At 43.9% G+C, this 20,248-nt stretch overlaps 1 protein-coding gene across 4 annotated transcripts in view; it reads right to left on the minus strand.

The window, feature by feature from the left end:
* Positions 1-8,403: 8,403 nt before the first annotated feature.
* Positions 8,404-20,248, minus strand: part of LOC140393905 (polyglutamylase complex subunit TTLL1-like) — an 86,631-nt gene continuing 74,786 nt past the window's right edge. For 3 of the 4 annotated variants that reach the window (XM_072480524.1, XM_072480522.1, XM_072480523.1), the window contains 4 exons: positions 12,510-12,653; positions 11,551-11,637; positions 11,292-11,455; positions 8,404-9,554 (listed from right to left, as the gene is read on the minus strand). In XM_072480524.1, the coding sequence (XP_072336625.1) occupies positions 9,431-9,554; positions 11,292-11,455; positions 11,551-11,637; positions 12,510-12,653 (519 nt within the window). In that variant the 3' untranslated portion in view covers positions 8,404-9,430. The remainder of the gene's footprint in view (positions 9,555-11,291; positions 11,456-11,550; positions 11,638-12,509; positions 12,654-20,248) is intronic. The other variant, XM_072480525.1, reaches the window with a different exon arrangement.

Genomic DNA, 20,248 nt, shown 5'->3' on the forward strand with positions numbered 1-20,248 from the left:
ATTCTGACTTGGAAAGATTCTCCTGGACATTTGTCATAATCCTGGAATTCCCTACCTAATAGTCCGCATGATGTAGATACTCCCAAAATGCTATCAGTTTCAGTGCGTAATTAGGGGTGAATAATAAATGTTGGCTCTGGCAGAAAAACTGCCATTTGAGGGAGACAAATTAAAAATTAGAACTGATGCCTGGCTTCAAAAGAGGCAAATTAGTCTTGTACCATCAGATTGCTTGGTGCAATCCCAATTACTGGTTGTGAATGAAAACAATAAAGCACAGATGAGAATTAAAGGCATATAAAATTAATGGGAATATGGTTGTGTGGATAAAGTGACAAATGGGGCAGAAAGCAAATGTCAGGTGATAAAGGGGAACTAATTCAGCTTGGAAATATATAGTGAAGTATATTCCACTGGGTTTTCTATTGGGGCTGACTTTACCTTTGTTAACACGATCTTATCTGATATTCTTGACCAACACGATCTTATCTGATATTCTTGACCAAGATTTTTAAACTTGTACTCCATGTAAGATTTTGTTAATACTACTAGTTTTTAGGTTGTTGGTCTGAAATCACATCAATGGATTTTATTTTAACCATTTTTAAAATAATTTTTCAAATTTCTGCTAGTGGAATATTTTACAGGATCTCAGTTGTTGCTTTTGAGAAAGTACATTTCCTGGAATAATGATTTAAACTTGCCTGAGAGTCTAGGTTTGAGCAGTTGTATGTTGTCTTTAATTGTTTTATGGGTAATTAAGGGACTTTTAACAAGCTTTGAAGAAATGGCTAAAAAATAGCTTGAATCTTATTTTTAAACAAAACCTATGCATTCATTTAATTGATTAGCCATATCAATACGGCTGAACATATGTATTAGAGGGAAACAATTCTGTTTTGACATTATGGTAGAAAGTGTTGACCGTTCTTAATGCCTTTAGTGCCTGGGACTTGTGTTTAAAATATGTTGAAGGGGACGTGACATCGTTTGTAGCTGCTGTTAATTGTTCACAATGGAATGTGAACTCGGCCCAAGGACAAGGGGTGGGCATTGTCTTCAGTCTCCAGGACTGTAGTTGCAGAGGTGTGAATTTGGACTATTTCAAATAAGAAATAATGAGAAGTGGGGATAAAAGTTGGAAAATTTGAGTTATTTGTTGGCACAATTTTACCATGGTTTCAGAGACCAGAGGAGGAAGACATCATCTGCTGGAAACAGTCGAGGAATCGTAGGAATTTGAGGGATGAGTGGTGTTCATGTTGTCTTTGCTGTTAAATATTTGTAAAATATTTCTTAATACATTGTACTTGATTCATAAATAACTAATTATTTGTACTGTTAGGTCAGACACAACTGAGGACCCTAGTGTTAGAAATTAAAAGTTCAGGTGTTAACTCTCGCAATCCTCTAATCTTAATCTGCTACCATAAATGACCTGTATACCTGAACAGCAAGATTAAAATGAAGGGAACATTTCACCTTTTAACTGATAAATTGAGGGACCAATTGCAAAGGACTTATGTTGGCAGATACAGTTTAATGTGGGAATGAAATTATGGCTGGAATTCTGTTTGGGCGTGTAGGTGAAAATATTCACAAATAGATCTTTGAGTGAGTAAAGAAGCAATTTATTAATTTTCAGAGCTCTGGGAGAAAAGGCTTTTGACCCCCACGATCTGTGCAGCACCTTTTCTCACCTGAGCTGAGGTTAATATACACAAGGAAAGCGGAATTAGTTTGCATTTGCATTTACATACACCCAATCAATTCTGTTCGCGTCACAATTCATAACATGTATCTTCAATGCCATAAATGGCTACAAGTTAGCTCCTATAGCCTTTAATTGGCAGTTTGCCGTACCCAATCAATTCATTACATGGATAACGGTTACATAAAGTCATGGGGTCAATAGTCCAGCCACGTTGAACATGTCCTTCCTCATTCCTTGCTCGTTCCTCAATTTGGGGCCCCTTTGTCAGTTACAATAGCTAAGAATACAGACATTGGGCAAAGGTTGCCAACAGCTCATTGTCTCTCTGGGTGCATCTGGTTGTGGATCACTTGTTTTGCACAAAGCTTTACCACTTCAGCAGCAGACACTGATAATAACATAGGGTCAAGAACATTGACAGAATCCTTTTTATATCAGGCAGCATCCACTTTGTATCTTCTGTAGTCCGTTCGGAATTCTACCTCTTCAGTCCCGTCCTATTGGTCCTTGGACATCCCGATGTCCCAAGCTGACCACATCTCCAGTTGGGCACTTCACACCCATCTCGATATTTCCCCGTCCGGGACGTCATGGTCATTGATACGGGGGACAGGCATGTCGGAGGGGTCTCTTTGCGGTAGTAATTCATCTTAGACGTCCTTGTTCTGCATGGCCGTGACTGGTAGGACCTGTCCCATTATCTTAGCACAACATAGCTTTACTATGCTTATAAGACAGCAAAAAAGCAAACACATAGCAGCAACTATTATCAGTGAATGCATGATCCATGTTCCCCATCCAAAAGGCCAATGGATCCAGCCATCCCTCCCCCTGGGGCCTTGAACTGGCCCCAATGTACTCGACAATGTTGGTGAGCACACTGTTTCTGTATACATGTGAAATTTGGGGGGACAAGGGTCTAGACACATCCCCATCCCTGCCCCGTAAAACATATGGGATACTCTTAACATCTTGTCCCTCCAGTCCTCTGTATTCCCCGGCAAGTGGGATGCGTGAGTTTATTAGTTCCATTCATCTTCCTTGTATGCCCCTACTATAGCTGCCCGTCTGTCCCACACAGGGTCTATCTGATGTGTCAGCAGTGTATAGTTGGAGGGGGGTCCAACTCGGGGTTGCCGCAAACAAGGCCTGCACAGACTTGGCCATCGGGTAACAGACTGTTTTCCATACAATCGTATATGAGTTTTATAAAAAAGATTGTCTTCCAATCCCATCACCCTTACACCCGTGACAATACAGATTAACGCGACTACATTCCTTAGAAGACTGGGGAAGCACATCATCTTGCTTCCCATCCTTATCTCTATTCACTCCCTTAACTTATCCCTAAGCCAAGCAATGAGCACAATACAAGGATCCCGATAGATACAAATTACATAATCATAAATTGAACGATCTGGAAGATAAATACAAAAGCAAGCATCAGTTCATCATCCATTACTTCGTAGCTTGGTTATCTGATTTAGACTTAAGCAACCGTGTCCAACCTTTCAACTGCGCATAGCCAGTATGAATGAGAGAAGCCCTATAGGTCGTCTTCCTCATATAATTTTAATTGTGTCCAATGTTTCCACACTCCTTTTCCCCTTATGTCCAGGTAGGCACAGGTGTCTCCACTAATTATCTCTTAAAGCCCGCTCCATTTTGGGGCGAACCCTGGTTTACTGGGCAGGGTTTTTACCATGACCTTACTATCCGCCGGGGGAACATAGGCTGCCACCGCGAGCTCTTGTACCCGGTCCTTATTTTCCTGATTGCCACGAACGTTCTGTCGCATCGTATTGAGCTGTGTACTCATTTCCAGAACGTACCGTTTTAATCTGTCTTTTAGGGGACCCACATCGGCCCCGCCTGTTATGATGCCTTCTGGTAATTACATCGCGCTTCCTGTCATTAGTTCATAAGGGGTTAAGCCTGTAGTTCGATTTCCCGTGGCCAGTAGTTTCATTAAGATAATAGGCAATACTTTGGTCCAGGTTTTTCCTGGCGCCTGTATTGCCTTTTCTAGCGAAATTTTAAGAGTTCGATTCATCCGCTCCACCATTCCCGAGCTTTGGGGATGGTAGGGAATGTGGAATTTCTGCTATATTCCCATTAATCGGCACAACGTTTTTATAACACTTCCAGTAAAATGGGTGCCCCGGTCTGAGTCTATTTGAATCGGGGAATTACTTCTTCAGCTAAGACTCTGGCAACTGTCAAGGCGGTACAATTCCGCGTAGGAAAGCCTCCACCCATCGGGTGAATTGATCGATAATCACTGGGCAGTATGTTTTGCCATGTGATGGTGGCAGGGACTTGTAAAATCTATCTGCAAGTGTTCCCATGGTCCCCGTGCTCTGGGTTGGTGTCCCATTCTGATTTTTATGGGTCTCCCCGGATTATACTGGGCACAGGTGACGCACCGATGACAGTAATGTGCAGCATCTCGCCCCATTCCTTTCCACCACCACTCCCTTCCCAGGCTCCCTATCATGGTTTCCCTGCCTGAGTGTCCAAGCCTGTGGTGGAGCTCCAGTAATGTATGTTGAATACATTTGGGGGCCATTACCCGATTATCCTTTTGCCAAATTCCATCACTACCCTTCTCCGCGCCTTGCCTTTCCCACGTACCTCATTCTCCGTCGAGGGTGTCCTCATGGAGTTCTTTAATACTCATCTCTTTCTCCGTGTGGTCCACAAGGGCGATCGGTGCTTCCTCAACCTCATTCTGTTCTAACGACTTTTGCACCACTAGGTCTGCGGCTTGATTCCCCTGGTGATTTATCCAGTGCAAGCTGTTCCGGTCCGGTTCCCTCTGATGTGCCTTAATTTTAATCACTGCTACCTGTTGGAGTTTGTTACTAAGCATCTAAGAGGGCTTCTATTCTCAACTGATGTTTTATAGGATTACATCCTGATGTAATAAATCCCCCCCCACCCCAAGCAGTCATGTAGTCATGTATGACTCCAAAAGCGTATCTACTGTCTGTATAAATGTTCACTGTCTTGTTTTCTGATAACTCTAGCACTTTGGTGAGCGCCAACAGGCCTCCATCAATTCGTCCTGATTCCACTGTCTCCAATCTCCATTCACTACCGCCCACCCCGTTCGGGGGCCGCCCATCAACATGCTTACGTGACCCATCTACATATAATGTTTCTTCCGCTGTTGCCAGAGGAGTATCCTTAATCCTGTCTTACTCTAAATTCATGTCTACATCCCCACAATTGTGGGGTTCCCCTGTTCCTAATATTCCCTTGGCTGGGTTCTCCCCCGTGTCCCTAACCATGGTTACTGACTTACTTGGAGGGAGGAGGAGCGCCTCCCACTTGACTCGCCTCATATTCGAGACGGATCTTAGCTGTCCGGTGTTCAACATTTCTACCAGGGTATGTTTCATGTATAGTATGATGTTTCCTGTCATAACTATTGGTTCACTAACTTTCACAGCCCAGACCGCGCAATCCAGTGCAGCAATGCACCGGGAGAGTCCAGTGACTATCGGTCCCTCTGCCATAGAGTAATAGGCGATGGGTCTTCTCCTAGCTCCATAGTCCTGTGCGACCACTGCTATATAGAACCTGTCCTCATTGTTGCAGTGCATGTGGAAGTCTTTACTCATGGCTGGTAAACCCAATCCTGGGGCCGACATTAACTCTGACTTTAATTGGGTATACGCTTCCTCGTGTTCTGGGCTCCACTCCACTGTTCTAGCGCGGCCTTACCTCCTTTTACTAATCTTTGTATTGGTTATTGGCTATTTTAGCAAACTACGGGATAAAGTTCCGACTGTAGTTAAAGGGTCCCAACACCTTTCTGACTCCACGTACAGTAATGGGTTTTGGCATACCCTGGACTGCATGTTTTCTGTCCTGAGGCATCTCCTTAAGTCCTTGGGAGATTAAGTGTCCCAAGTACAGGACTTGTGTTTTTCCTGAGCCTTTTTACGGCTCACCTTGAGGCCAGCCGTCTCCAGGGTTCGCAATACTAAGTACAGGGTAGCCAGATGGTCTGCCTTTGTTTCCGAGGCTATTAATATGTCATCGACATACTGCAAGATTGCGCACCTCTTGGGCACTTTTATCTGTTTTAAAATGTCACTCATTACGCGGTAGAAAATAGCTGGGCTATTATGGAAGCCCTGTGGTAATCGAGTCCACATTTATTGTTTATCCCCTACTGTAAACGCAAATTTCTCTTGGGACTCCGAATCCAATGGGAGTGCCCAAAAGCCATTGGATATGTCTAGGACAGTGAAGATTTTCTGTTCGGGAGATAGTACATTTAGGATGGTTGAGGGACTGGCTACGATTGGATGCAATTTGGGTGTCACCTTGTTAAGGGCTGTATAGTCTATGGCGGTAACTCCCGTCAGGCTTCTTTACCGGCCACGTGGGAGAATTAATAGTGCTGGTGGTTTCCCTCAGGATACCCCTTTCTACTAATCCTTCTAGTATATCCACAACCGCCTTTTTAGCTTCTGTCTTGATCGGGTATTGGCGGTGTGGTTTATGTTCTGTCCCGGGAATCTTAATAGGGTCGATGCTGGCTTTTCCGGTGTCTAAGTTGTTTTTTGCCCAAACATTGCTTACTGACCCGCAAACGGCCCCGTATCCGCTGAGTTCTTCGCTCCATTCCCTGTTGCTTATGGTGGCCAGTGTTATTGGCCATCTGTCCATACCTTCCCTTACTACCATCCGGCTTTGGCCAGGTCAATTTTCCGTTCTTACAATCAATTATAGTTTCATACTCCCTCATAGCGTTGCCCAAAATCGTGCCTTCATTTTTACACACAAAATTTCATAGGTATGTATATGTTGTCAATCTCTACCACCTGCGTGGTACTCAAGTAAGCAGTCATTCTGGTGCACTCAATTCCCTGTAAAAATATTGATTTATTGGTGATAGGGAGGGGGAGGTTTGTAATGGAGACGGATGCTCCTGTGTCCACCAGCATTTCACATTGTCGGCCTCCCACTATGCAGACACATAAATTCTCCCTTCCCTTTTGTTTTTAATGGGAGCCACAGTGTATCAGCTCTGGCTTTCTTTCCATTCCTTATACTCTGCAGCAGATAGGGTATTTTGGCCTCTAGGCAACTTGCCATGTTTGTTGAAACAGGCAGCTTCCAGATTGCCCCGTTTATTACAATGGTTACATTGTTTCTCAACTTTCTTGCCCTTGCATTCCTTCGCGAAGTGGCCCATTTTCCCACAATTGTGGCATGGCCCTTTCTTGGGCTTCGCTCCGGACTCCCACTTGGCCATGGTCGCCACCTTTTTCTGTTTTACCTTAACTCTGTCAGTGTCTTCACCAGTGCACCCATCTACCCCGCACGCCCATTCCACTAAGTCATCGCTCCCAGTTTAATGATGGCCTGTTTACTCGACAAGCCGCCCTTGAAGGCTTGTATGATCGCCGGGTCTGTCCTAACAGCGTTGGCTTGGCCCGAACTTTCTTGATAAACCGTAAATAGCCCCTCCCCATATTCTGACGCTCCCTCATCTTTTGTTTGGTGGTAGTGATCTTACTCCAGTTTGTGGGTGAATCGCCTAAGACTCGTTGGACTTCCGCCTTAAAAAGGGCGAAAGCTGGCTGTTGGACGTCTATCTCATCTGTGAGAGGCACTGCGTGGGTCCAGCGTCCCCCGCTAAAATCCTGGGCTGCAGCAACCGCAGGCCACAAGTCGCCACTTGTCCGCCGGAAATACTGCCCTTACTAGTTGGTGACCCACCCAGACGGCATTGAGTTCAGTCTAAAAATTTACATTCTGGCTTTGGGGCTGAAGTTTTCCCAGGACGGTCATAATCTGCTGTCTTTCTCCTGGGGTGAATGGTTTGTAACTGGCAGTCGGGTTTCCAAGGTACCCCCTCAGCTCACGGGTGCCTCAACGACCGTCTCCTCACTAAGAGGGGCAGTTGGTTCTAGACTATCATATGGGGGCAGAGAGGTTGTGTCTGGACACGGCTCCGTTCATTCCCCCTTAAGCAATTTATACTCTAATTCTTTTATGATTTTTGTTTTGACATTTCACTCTCGTCTCTAGTTCTGTCTTATCCTGTTTTACCACATTTACTTGTTCTATTAGTCCCGCCAATTGATGTACCAAAAGTACCCCTGTTTTCTTGATCGTCTTTAGTTTGTTTTGTCAACAAATCTCTCTGGAGTTCCAAAGTATTTGATATGTCCCAGCCGTCCTTCTGCATCTTTTTAATTAACGACTGTCGGTCTGTCATATAAGAGTTTATCAGGGAGCCCGGGGACCCCCTTTTAACTTCTTTCGCCGCCATTATTAATTTACCTACCGTCCCTGTGTGATTGGAGAATGTTTATACCTAGACAGTCCCCCTATTCTTTCCTACCGAGAATACACGGACTTTTTATAGTACTCAAGGCAAGGTTCCCAGAGGTCCGGCAGTGTCCTCCTGCTGCAGCTGAATCGCACCCAGAGTGTGTGCAAATCTGGAAGCGAGCCACAATCCTTAAACTACTGATACTCAATCACACTTTGTGAAAATGTGTACATGGAAGTTGTATGATGGAGGGCAAGGGAAGAGGAAAGAATGATTATTTTTTTTCAGGCATTGTGTAATGAATTTGTGCAGAAAACAAACATAGCAGTGATACACGGAACAGAGTAATTGACAATTGAATAACAGAAATAAAGCAAACCCAGAAACGCAATTTAATACAATAACTCAATGAACTCTCTTTATTGGAAGTTACAGATGAGTATGCAAAACATTATTGACCAACTTCAATGTAATGAGGTACCTTGTGGCTTAAAATAAATACCTAAATAAATATGTAAAAAATAAATAATAAACAGTGCACATTTTGTTTGTAAACCATATTTCTGATCAACTTAAAGGATGGTGCAATAGATATTATCCACAGCTTAAGGGTCGAATGCCAAAACATTAAACTATAATGTAACATTTGTACCTCGATCTTTGGAATCTTTGAAATGCTAGTAAAATAATACCATTAAGATACTTCTATAAGTACCAACAAGCACTGCCTGCCAGTACATTAAGCAGTTACAAACATAATACAGGAAGTACAGTCCCAGCTGTCGCTGCACATTAGACTTGGAACTCTGACCCCAGTAATGCAGTAGGAACAGCATACAATACAAAGCTCAGTATCCCAACTTCAATTGGTCTTTGGCTAAATGATGGCACGTTACATTCAAATTAAGGTATTCTACCTCATTAGTTCGTTGACACTTCCATGGTTTCCCAATGTTCCCAATAACCACTCAGCACTACAGTTAAATGACATGCAGCTTCATAAAGATCTCCCTCCCCGTTGGCATTTATTTCAGTGGTCATACACATGCTTTTAACAATTGACTGCGTGAAGATTCTGAGCTATTTCATTTAGTAAATCCACAACTGAAATCTTTTTGCCAAACAATATCTTGGTAGTTTTTGCATAGTATCTGCTAGGTTGATAAAACTGTTGGTCCCTTGAATTCTGTGAAAATAGTTTGTAAATGTAATGTAAATCCAGGATTATCAGTTGTACCAATTTGTATTAAATGCATATTAATTTAGTCTAGAAATATCCTTCAAAAATTATGCAAGTTGAATACTGTAATTGGAATGGCTTGTGCTATGCGGATGTGGGAGAATTAACACTGGTGTATTCTACTTAAACCATGCTTCCAATGCTGGGCACTTGTTCTGAGGTTTGATATCAGACAATTTTATTTCCAAGTTGAAAAAGGCTTTCTGGTATCCTTCAACCTATTGCCCTTGTTGAGAGCAGGCCCCAGACGAGGCTTCCCCTCACATTCCACACCTTCATTTTGTGCCAGATCTTCATCATATCTGAGGAAAGAGTCAAAGTACTTTAAGGGCAAGAACCAATTGAAGCTGGCTTGTAAAATTTAAAATAAAACTTGGCATTAATTACAATCTAGTCAAGCTTTATTGCAGGCAAATTAAGTTAGCTCGAATAGCAGGAACTTAAACCGGCGATTACAGCATTTTCCTCGGACGTAATGAAGCCTCGGGTAATGTCACAAACAATGATGGAATTGTTGGGCAGTGTGAAATTAACTTAGACCAGGAAGTTTAAGAATTCAGGAGAAATATATTCGGGAAGTTTAAATGATTAATGTCACAAGAGGGCAAAGATTCTGGCAACCTGGTAGCACAGTGGTTAGCACAGTTTTTTCACAGCTCGAGGGTCCCGGGTTCGATTCCCAGCTTGGGTCACTGTCTGTGTGGAGTCTGCACCTCCCCATGCTTGCGTGGGTTTCCTCCGGGTGCTCCGGTTTCCTCCCACAGTCCAAAGATGTGCAGGTTAGGTGGATTGGCCATGCTAAATTGCCCTTAGTGTCCAAAAAGGTGGTGTGGGGTATGGGGATAGAGTGTAGGTGTGGGCTTGGGTAGGGTGCTCTTTCCAAGGGCTGGTGCAGACTCGATGGGCCGAATAGCCTCCTTCTGCACTATAAATTCTATGACCCACTCAGTGGATGGGAATAGGGCATAGATTTAATTGAAGTCAGAGAATTGGGAGGCAATAGCCAATCGAACCTTTGAAAAAAAGACCTGTAGGAGAGAGTCAGGTACTCCGGAGAAAAATTGTGCAAGAGAATCAGAGAGATAATTAAGTTGGGGACATGCAGCTGAAAGTAAAACTATTAACATGATGGAATATGTCACTGGCAAGAACAACCTGCACCATGGCTTTTAATCAGACCTAGAACGTCAATGGACTAATTCAGGATAATGTGCATGTGGAGAGCTTTATTTGCAAGAAAATTAAACCAAATGCCTAATGCTCTGAATCCTCGTGTCCTTCCTCTAGTTGTGTCGAAGGACATCATATTTGTTAAACATTCTTTAAAATATTAAGTTAAGCTTTCTCAATAATACTAATGGATATATACATTTAACAAAATAATAGTTTTGAAAAATTAAAAAACGGGTAAAGTATGGGGGCATGGATGGCTTTGCGGCTTTGCATTTATCAATAAACAAATGATGCTTTCACAAAAGAGAAAATGCTGGAAAATCTCAACAGGTTTGACAGCATCTGTAGGGAGAGAAAAGAGCTCACGTTTCGAGTCCGATGACTTTGTCGTTTCAGATTCCAGCATCCGCAGTAATTTGCTTTTATTTTAATGATGCATTCACCACCTGATGAAAAGATTCTGATCTTTGCTAGTTAATGGCTCTTTGTTAAAAGAACAGTAGGTGCTATAGTTAAAAATCAGTGGCTGATACAGATTAATTCTAAGTGTAAATTGTGGATACCAAGTGTGGTCAGGACTGGATAACATACTAAACCATATTAATCCTCATAAATTATCTAGCCAAACATTTCTCTCCTTTTCCCCCCCCCCCCCCCCCCCAAGGTGCATTATTAAATTTGGACACAAATCCATGTATGAGGTTATATAACTATGGGGCGAGAGAGGGGTAGCTCAGTATTTCAGATGTACGTGGATCATGACCATCTGGCTGAAATACTATCAGAAGCAAAAGTTCTAAAATGATGGAAAGATAAAGCAAAAGAACTAGGAGGATGAAACACATTACTAAAGGTTAAAACCTTACAAGAGCTCATAGTGTCCAAGTGCTTCCTTTGGTGGGCATCTGCTCCATTTGCAGTCAGGCATCTCACCATTTGGTACAACAATGTTTAAGGTGTCATTGATGAGGTTGTATTTCAGAATGCGGTCATTGGCAGTGGTGGAAGAAAGGGAAGGGGATGCGTTCACCTAGATTACAAATCCAACACAAGAAGACATAAGTAGAAAATTGAGGTGCAAAATTGTTTTAAGAAGAATTGTCAGATATCATATCCGGTCATTACCTCAATGAGCCATGGCTTGAGCTTGTCATCAATGATGATGTCGTAGCCATAGCATTCGAAGCAATGTCGGTCATTAATCATTACTGGCTGTGAAAATTTCAAAAGCATTTTGCACAAATGAGAACATTTTTTGTCAGGAACAGAATCACATAGAAGTGTTGCCACCTTGTGATAGACACATGGTTTAGAATTCAAAAAATTTGTTAAAAGCAAATTTAAGCCAATTATTCAAACTCAGAGGGTGTGATTGCCTTGGACTAATGATGCATTGTTTTCTTTATCATTAAAGCTTTTTTTAGGAAAGTGACCTGAGCCTGTACTTCCTCTATTATGGCCAGATGAGCTTTTATTTTTTTGTTCAGCACTGCATCAGCTGACAGAAAGAGGGGGCTGTAAGTCGCCATAAAACAGAATTATGATATTATGATTGGCTCACAGAAGCAAAAATATAGTTGTGTAGAATTAGAGCACACATATTATGAAGAAGTATGTTTTCAATAGAACAGGGCAGCTTATAACTGAATATTCTGGATATAATATGCAAAAGAAAGAAAACAAAAAAATGATTTGCATTTACATAAGGCCTTTCACAACCACTGAATGTTGAATTATTTTGGAAGTCTAGTCATTGCTGTAATGTAGTAAACAACAGCTAATTTGCACACAGCAAACTCACACACTAAAAAGGAACAAGCAATTTGCACACTCAACCTGAAGCTCTAGGGCTGCATGTGACCAGAGCCCTGACAAATCTGCCTTTAAAGGCTAGAAAATGGGGTACTCTTTGCATTGAAGACTGTATTCCTGAACTCCTGTACCACCCACCCCCCCGGCCCAGTTTTTTTGCACAAAATGTGTCCAGATGCAAAGGAAAAACATGAGGCATATATACCTGAATACAAAGACAAGTGATAAGAAATAGCACATCCTTTGAGGGAAAATTTGCTTGATGTACTTACTGCCACAGCTTTCAGTGAGTGAACGACTATCCAGTGAATATCATCAAAGAGTTTATCAGTCACATCCTTCCCCTGTGTGCTTTCCAGATACAGTCGTAGATTACTTACTGACCATTTCCCACCATGTATTGGATTATAGTCACCCTGAAAACAGAACAATAATTATATAGTTGTGTCCCCATTTAAAAGGAATACAGAGCCTGTTGTGGTACTGAAATACACTGGCCAGGAAGGCCATTCTTCAGTCCGTGGTCATCTACCAGGTCAGCGGATATCAACTGAGACTGCAGTAGGAGCAGTACAAGTAGTCTCACGGTCACTGGACTGGGGAGGAGGCATGGATGAAGCATTCCCACTCCTGATAGTTAACTAATATCCCACTTGTATCTGGTGAGCACAGCATTAGGGTAGGCTGTGATCCCCTCCACAGCAAATTAACCTACTAACATGGACAATGGGTCAAGGTGTTAGGGAAATGCCACTAAAGCTGTTCCGCTATCCGAGACAGCAGGAGCAAAAACTGCAGGGAAAAACTGATACATTTTCCAATAGAGAAGAACAATAACGTTTACAAATCTCAGCTTTGTAAATTCTGATTATATTGAAACTTGATTCACTTGCAAGCTATTTGTTCCCATTATCCTGAAAAGAAATGCCTATGAGAATCAAGGCAAAGTGGGAGGAAGAGTTGGGAGAGGGTATGGAAAAGGGGTTCTGGTGTGAGGTGCTCCGGAGGGTGAACGCCTCCATCTCTTGCGTGAGGATGGGTCTGATACAGCTGAAGGTGCTATATGGAGCACACCTTACGAGGGCGAGGTTAAGCCGACTCCTTGAGGAGGTAGAAGATGTGTGTGAACGTTGCAGGGAGGTGGGGGTCTGCAAACCACGTTCATATGTTTTGGTCCTGTCCAAAGCTGGAGGATTACTGGAAGGAGGTTTTTAGGGTAATCTCTAAAATGCTGCACATGAAACTGGACCCGGGCCCTCGGGAGACCATATCTGGGGTGTCGGACCAGCCTGGGTTGGAAACAGATACGGAGACAGATGTTGTAGCCTTCCCCTCGTTGATCGCCCAAAGGCGGATCCTGTCGGGATGGAGATCAACCTCTCCACCCTGTGCCCTGGCGTGGCGGGCAGTGACCTGCTGGAATTCTTGACTCTTGAGAAGGTCAAATTTGAACTGAGGAGAAGGATGGAGGGGTTCTACAATTCATGGGCGTTATTCATTATGCACTTTGGAGAATTGGATTACATCGAACATTTAGGGGGGGGGGGGGGGGGTTGGGGGACTGTATGTGTTAATGGTGACTATGGGTGATTCCTGATTCCTTTTTGTTGTTTGTTTATGGGGGCTAAGTGGGAGGATGGGATTGTTGTTATTGATATGGGTATTGACAGTGCATTCGTAACTGATTATTCTTTATTGTTGGTGGGTGTAAATTTGGGAGAAAATGTGAAAAAGGAGAATAAAAATATTTATTTTTTTAAAAATGCCTATGAGAAAAATAACTAAGCATTTTACAATTAAGGCAGTTTAATGATGGTTTTGTTTCATCTATTTTTTTAAAATATGTTTATTAAAGATTATTTCATAATTGTCAATACAAATCAAAACAATCAAAAAGAGGGTGAAAAAAGGCAAAACATCATAATCAAATATAAAAGGACAAAAAAAGAGAAAAACACACCTAATTAACTTAAATACCAAAACTAACCAAAGCTCCCTAACAACTGATGGTGACTAACTCCTTAAAAAAGGAAATAAATGGTTGCCATCTAAAATAGAACGTCTTCACTGACCCCCTGATGGTGAATTGACCTTTTCCTAATGTAGAAATTATATTCAGTCACCCAGCCAAGCAGAGGCACTAGGCAGAGTTGGAGATCTCCACCCTAGCAATATTCGCAAAGGACATCCGCCCTTACCCCAGACTGCATCACCGGTGAATCTGACACCCCAAATATGGCCACCAGCGGACACGGAACCAAATCTATGTGAAGTATCTCTGAAATGAATTCCAGTTTAAAAAATATATATTTTTTATTCTCCTTTTTCACATTTTCCCCCAAATTTACACCCACCAACAATAAACAATAATCAGTAACAAATATGTCAATCCCCATATCAATAACAACGATCCCATCCTCCCACCAAACCCCAAACATTAGACCGCATGTTCACACAAATGACAAAAAGGAATTAGGGATCACCGATAGTCGCCATTAACACACACAGCAAAATGGAGTTCCCCGCCCCACAGCGGAAATTATAATCATTCCCACCCTGTAAGTCCCGTGTGGGATATTACAAGTTTTGGGCAAGACTAGACATATGCGTATGGTTAGCCAGCACAAGAGAACAGCGCACACACCCATCCTCAACCCCAGGGAAGAACCGGCTCATCCTTGCCCTAGTCAGGTGTGTCCCGTGAAATACTTTAAACTGGATCAAGCTCAGCTGAGCACATGAAGTTGACCCTACGAAGGGTCTCACTCTACACCTCATCATTAAGATTGAGACCCACGTCACCCTCCCATTTTGTCCTCACACCAGTCAACGGAGCCAAATCCATTGAAAGGATATGACCATATATGTCCGAAATAGACCCCTCCCATCAGGCAAAACCAGAGACAGAATCTTGTTCATCAGGGAAAAGGGTGGCACCAAAGGAAAGGAAGGAAAAGCTTTGCGTGAGAAATCGCTGACTTGGAAATACCCAAAAAGACTGGATTGGACAGCTGAAATTTCTCAGCTAACTCCCGAAAACTGGCAAACCTCCCCTCCACGAACAGGTCCCCAAACCGCTCCCCACCCTTCACCTCACAAGATTTAAAAGTTGAGTCCTACTGGCAGGTAGGAATATGTGATTATTGAAAATAGGGACTAGGACTAGTGAAGACAGGGAAAGGAGTTTGAAATGCTGTCTAAACTGTTTATAATTCCTAAGTGAGGAGACCACCACTGGGTTTGAGGAAAATCTAACAGGATAAAAAGGCAACGGAGCAGTAATTTTTGCAAGAAGAGTAGATGAAATGAAATGAAAATCGCTTATTGTCACAAGTAGGCTTCAAATGAAGTTACTGTGAAAAGCCCCTAGTCTCCACATTCCGGCGCCTGTTCGGGGAGGCTGGTACGGGAATTGAACCGTGCTGCTGGCTTGCCTTGGTCTGCTTTCAAAGCCAGCGATTTAGCCCTGTGCAGTGAGGAAACAAGCTTCCATTTGTCCCCAAATGAATCTGGGATCACTTAACCGCTGCAATATGTTTTGAATGTTAGCTGTCCAGCAATAAAACAATTATTGTGGAAGGCCAACCCTCCCCACCCCTGTCTGTGAGCTGAACATTCAGATTCTAGGAGTCTTATCCTGACCTTGATAAAAAAGATTTGGGGTGAAAAATGGGGAGACACAAACAAAAAGGCAAACCTCGGGAGCAGATTTATCTTAATAGATTTGAACCCGACCCGCCAAGGAGAGGGTGAGGCCGTTCCACCTCTGCATGTCTGCTTTGATAGTGTTAACCAAACTGGTGGAATTTAATTTATGAAGTGAGGTCCAGTTATGGGCCACCAAGACTGGAAAAGCTTGTCTTACCAAGGCAAAATTCACTTTTGCCTAAGTTCAATATATACCCAGAGAAGGAGCCAAAGGTGTTAAGCAACTATCCATAGAAGGAGCTGGATCCGTAATATAAAGACGTAGGTTGTCCTTGTAAAGGGATACCCGATGCTCCCCTCCTCACCGGCTAATCCCCTCCACTTACTAGAGGACTTCAACACTATAGAGAGTGGCTCTATTGCCAGAGCAAACAGGAGTGGAGACAGACAGTGGACAGCCCTGCCTCATGCCCCTTTTCAAAGGAAACAATCAGAGGGAAGGCATTCATATGAACACTGGCAGTGGGGGTCTTATACAACAGACGAATCAAGAAATAAGTTTGTGGACAAATCAAACCTCCCAAAACTCTCAAATAAATACTCCCATTCCATTCTATCAAATGCCTTTTCAGCATCCAGAGATACTATCACCTCAAGTTTGGGTACTGAAGAGGGGGAATGGACTCCATTTAACAGGTGATGTATATTGGCTGACAATTGCTGGCCCGTCACGAAGCTCATTTGAGAGGCAAGGCTCCAGCCGAAGTGCCAACACCTTAGCGTGGAGCTTGTCCTCCGTGTTCAGAAGCGAAATAGGATGGCATGAATCACACTCTGTTGGACCTTTGTCCCTCTTAAGAAGCAGTAAAATAGAGGCTTGAGTGAGGATTGTGGGCAATGACCCCAAGGGATGGGGGAAATCATTGAATATGTCCAAAATTAAAGGCACAAGCTGTTCCGAGAACTTCTTCGAGAACTTCTTGTAGAATTCAATCAGAAAGCCACCCGGACCGGGAGATTAGCCAGTTTGCTTCAACCAAATACATTTTAAAACTTCATCAGGGTTAACGGGGATTCCAACTCACCGCTCCTCTCCACCATTGGGATGGTTAGGCTATCCAGAAAGTCAGATATGACCGACCTATCCGCAGGAGGCTCAAATCTGTAAAGTTTGCGGTAAAAAGTTTTAAAAGCTGCATTAACCTGAGGAGGGGAGGAAGTAAGGTTGCCACTCAAATTACGTATCTATGTGATCTCATGGGAGGCCACCTGCTGTTTAAGCTGGGGAGCCAAAAGGCGACTGGCCTCCCGGTAATCGTGAAAAGTGCCCCTTGAACGTTGAAATTAACTTACTGACCTGCTAGTCGACAATAGTTCAAATCTGGTTTGCAGTTTTTTCCTACTTGCCAGTACTCCGGAGTAGGATCAAGCAAGTACTGGTGATCCACCTCAAGAATGGAGTCCACCAGCCTCTGAGGTCCTCAATACATGCGCTCTGTAGGAGCTAATTTCCCCCTGAGGACTGACTTAAGACCCTCCCATAGCGTGGAAGGGGAGACTGAATTGGATTTGTTAGATTTTATATTGTTCTCTATGGCAGTGGACATACACTCACAACATGTTTTTATCTGTTAATAATGTTGTGTCTAACCTCCACGATGGATGTTGGGTGGGACCAAACTCTAGCGGCAAATCAATAAGGTGTGGGGCATGATCTGAAATAGCAATTGCTAAAGGAGGAGAGCCCTATTCAAAACAAATCAATATGCCATATATTTGGTGGACATATGAAAAAAAGGAAAAGTCTTTATCGCTTGGGTGCAAGAAGTGCCAAGGATCTACCCCCCCCCACCCCCACCCATCTGTGTCATGAAAGACAACAAAGCCCTGGCCAGCCCCAATGGAACAAGAGATTTAGGTTTAGAATTACCCAATCTAAGGTCCAAGAAAATAATCGTCCCCTTCTCCAGCGCCTCGCTAAACACCTCCAGTAAATGTGGTGGCAACTCCGCTGCAAACTCCTTGTAAAACTCCGCCGGATAACCGACGAGTCCTGGGGCCTTACCCGACTTCATCCCTCTTATGCTTTCCATCACCTCTCTGAACCCCAGTGGCTCCTCTAGCACGTGCTTCTCTCCTCATCTAACAGTGGGAATTCCAACCCATCCAAAAAACGCCTCATATCCCCTTCCTCACCCCGCCGGATCGATCCAGTACAATTTCTCATAATACTCCCTAAACCCCTCATTTACCCTCCCCAGCTCCGACACGTCCCTGTCCGTACTCTCAGGATTTCAATGGACCTGGCCTGCCTCTGTAGCTGATGGACTAGCAAGCGGCTCGCCGTCTCTCCATATTCATACTGCAACCCCCTCGCTCTCCATAGCTGCCCAACAGCCCTTCCCGTTGCCAGCCTATCAAACTGACCCTTTCTCTTCACCAATCCCTCCATGCTGGGGGCCCTCGAATATTCCCTGTTCACTTCGACTATCTCTCCGCTTCCCATCTCTGTGCGCCTTGAATGAGATAATTTCCCCCAAAACACCGCCTTCAATGCCTCCCAAAATGTGGCCGCAGATACCTCCCCATTTAGGTTCAACAAAAGCCTCGGGTCTAGCCTCCAGCCAGTGCGGCCCGTGCTTCAAAATTACGATTCCTGCATACTCATCCCCACCAATACCTCATACCTCACCACAAAAAAAAAAAATTGATTCTGGGGTATACTTTGTACACGTGCGAGAAGAAGGAGTACTCCCTCTCCCCTGGGTTCTTAAACCTCCACAGATCCACCATACCTATCCTTTCCATAACCGCCCCCCCCAGCTCCTTTACCATCCGCAGCCTTCCCAATGACCTGGGGCTCGACTTGTCCACCCACAGCTCCAGCACACAATTAAAGTCCCCTCCCATAATCATCTGATGTGTGGCCAAAACCGGAATCGCTCCCAGCAATCCCCTAATGAACCCCATGTCGTCCCAATTCGGTGCATGTACATTCACTAGTACCACTGGCATCCCCTCCAACACGCCGCTATCACGTATTTCGCAACCGGGTCCCGTAGTTCAACAAAAGAACAAAGAACAAAGAAATGTACAGCACAGGGACAGGCCCTTCGGCCCTCCAAGCCTGCGCCGACCATGCTGCCTGTCTAAACTAAAATCTTCTACACTGCCGGGCTCCGTATCCCTCTATTCCCATCCTATTCATGTATTTGTCAAGATGCCCCTTAAATGTCACTATCGTCCCTGCTTCCACCACCTCCTCCGGTAGCGAGTTCCAGGCTCCCACTACCCTCTGTGTAAAAAACTTGCCTCGTACATCTTCTCTAAATCTTGCCCCTCGCACCTTAAACCTATGTCCCCTCTACCCTGGGAAAAAGCCTCTGGCTATCAACTCTGTCTATGCCCCTCATAATTTTGTAGACCTCTATCAGGTCGCCCCTCAACCTCCTTCGTTCCAGTGAGAACAAACCAAGTTTATTCAACCTCTCCTCATAGCTAATGTCCTCCATAGCAGGCAACATCCTGGTAAATCTCTTCTGCACCCTCTCTAAAGCCTCCACATCCTTCTGGTAATGTGGCGACCAGAATTGAACATTATACTCCAAGTGTGGCCTAACTAAGGTTCTATACAGCTGCAACATGACTTGCCAATTTTTATATTCAATGCCTCGGCCAATGAAGGCAAGCATGCCGTATGCCTTCTTGACTACCTTCTCCACCTGGGTTGTCCCTTTCAGTGACCTGTGGACCTGTACACCAAGATCTCTCTGACTGTCAATACTCGAGAGTTCTACCATTCACTATATATTCCCTACCTGTATTAGACCTTCCAAAATGCATTACCTCACATTTGTCCAAATTAAACTCCATCTGTCATCTCGCCGCCCAAGTCTCCAAACGATCTAAATCCTGCTGTATCCTCTGACAGTCCTCATTGTTATCCGCAATTCCACCAACCTTTGTGTCGTCCTCAAATTTACTAATCAGACCAGTTACATTTTCCTCCAAATCATTTATATATACTATGAACAGCAAAGGTCCCAGCACTGATCCCTGCGGAACACCACGAAACACAGCCCCCCAATCAGAAAAGCACCCTTCCATTGCTACCCTCTGCCTTCTATGACCTAGCCAGTTCTGTATCCATCTTGCCAGCTCACCTCTGATCCCGTGTGACTTCACCTTTTGTATCAGTCTGCCAAGAGGGACCTTGTCAAAGGCCTTACTGAAGTCCGTGCTGCCTCTCACTAATACGTCCTTTTGCTTCCAAATGGGAGTAGATCCTGTCTCGAAGAATTCTCTCCAGTAATTTTCCTACCACTGACGTAAGGCTCAATGGCCTGTAGTGCCCTGGATTATC

This window comes from Scyliorhinus torazame, chromosome 17, assembly GCF_047496885.1.
Source record: "Scyliorhinus torazame isolate Kashiwa2021f chromosome 17, sScyTor2.1, whole genome shotgun sequence".
Classification (NCBI taxonomy): Eukaryota; Metazoa; Chordata; class Chondrichthyes; order Carcharhiniformes; family Scyliorhinidae; genus Scyliorhinus; species Scyliorhinus torazame.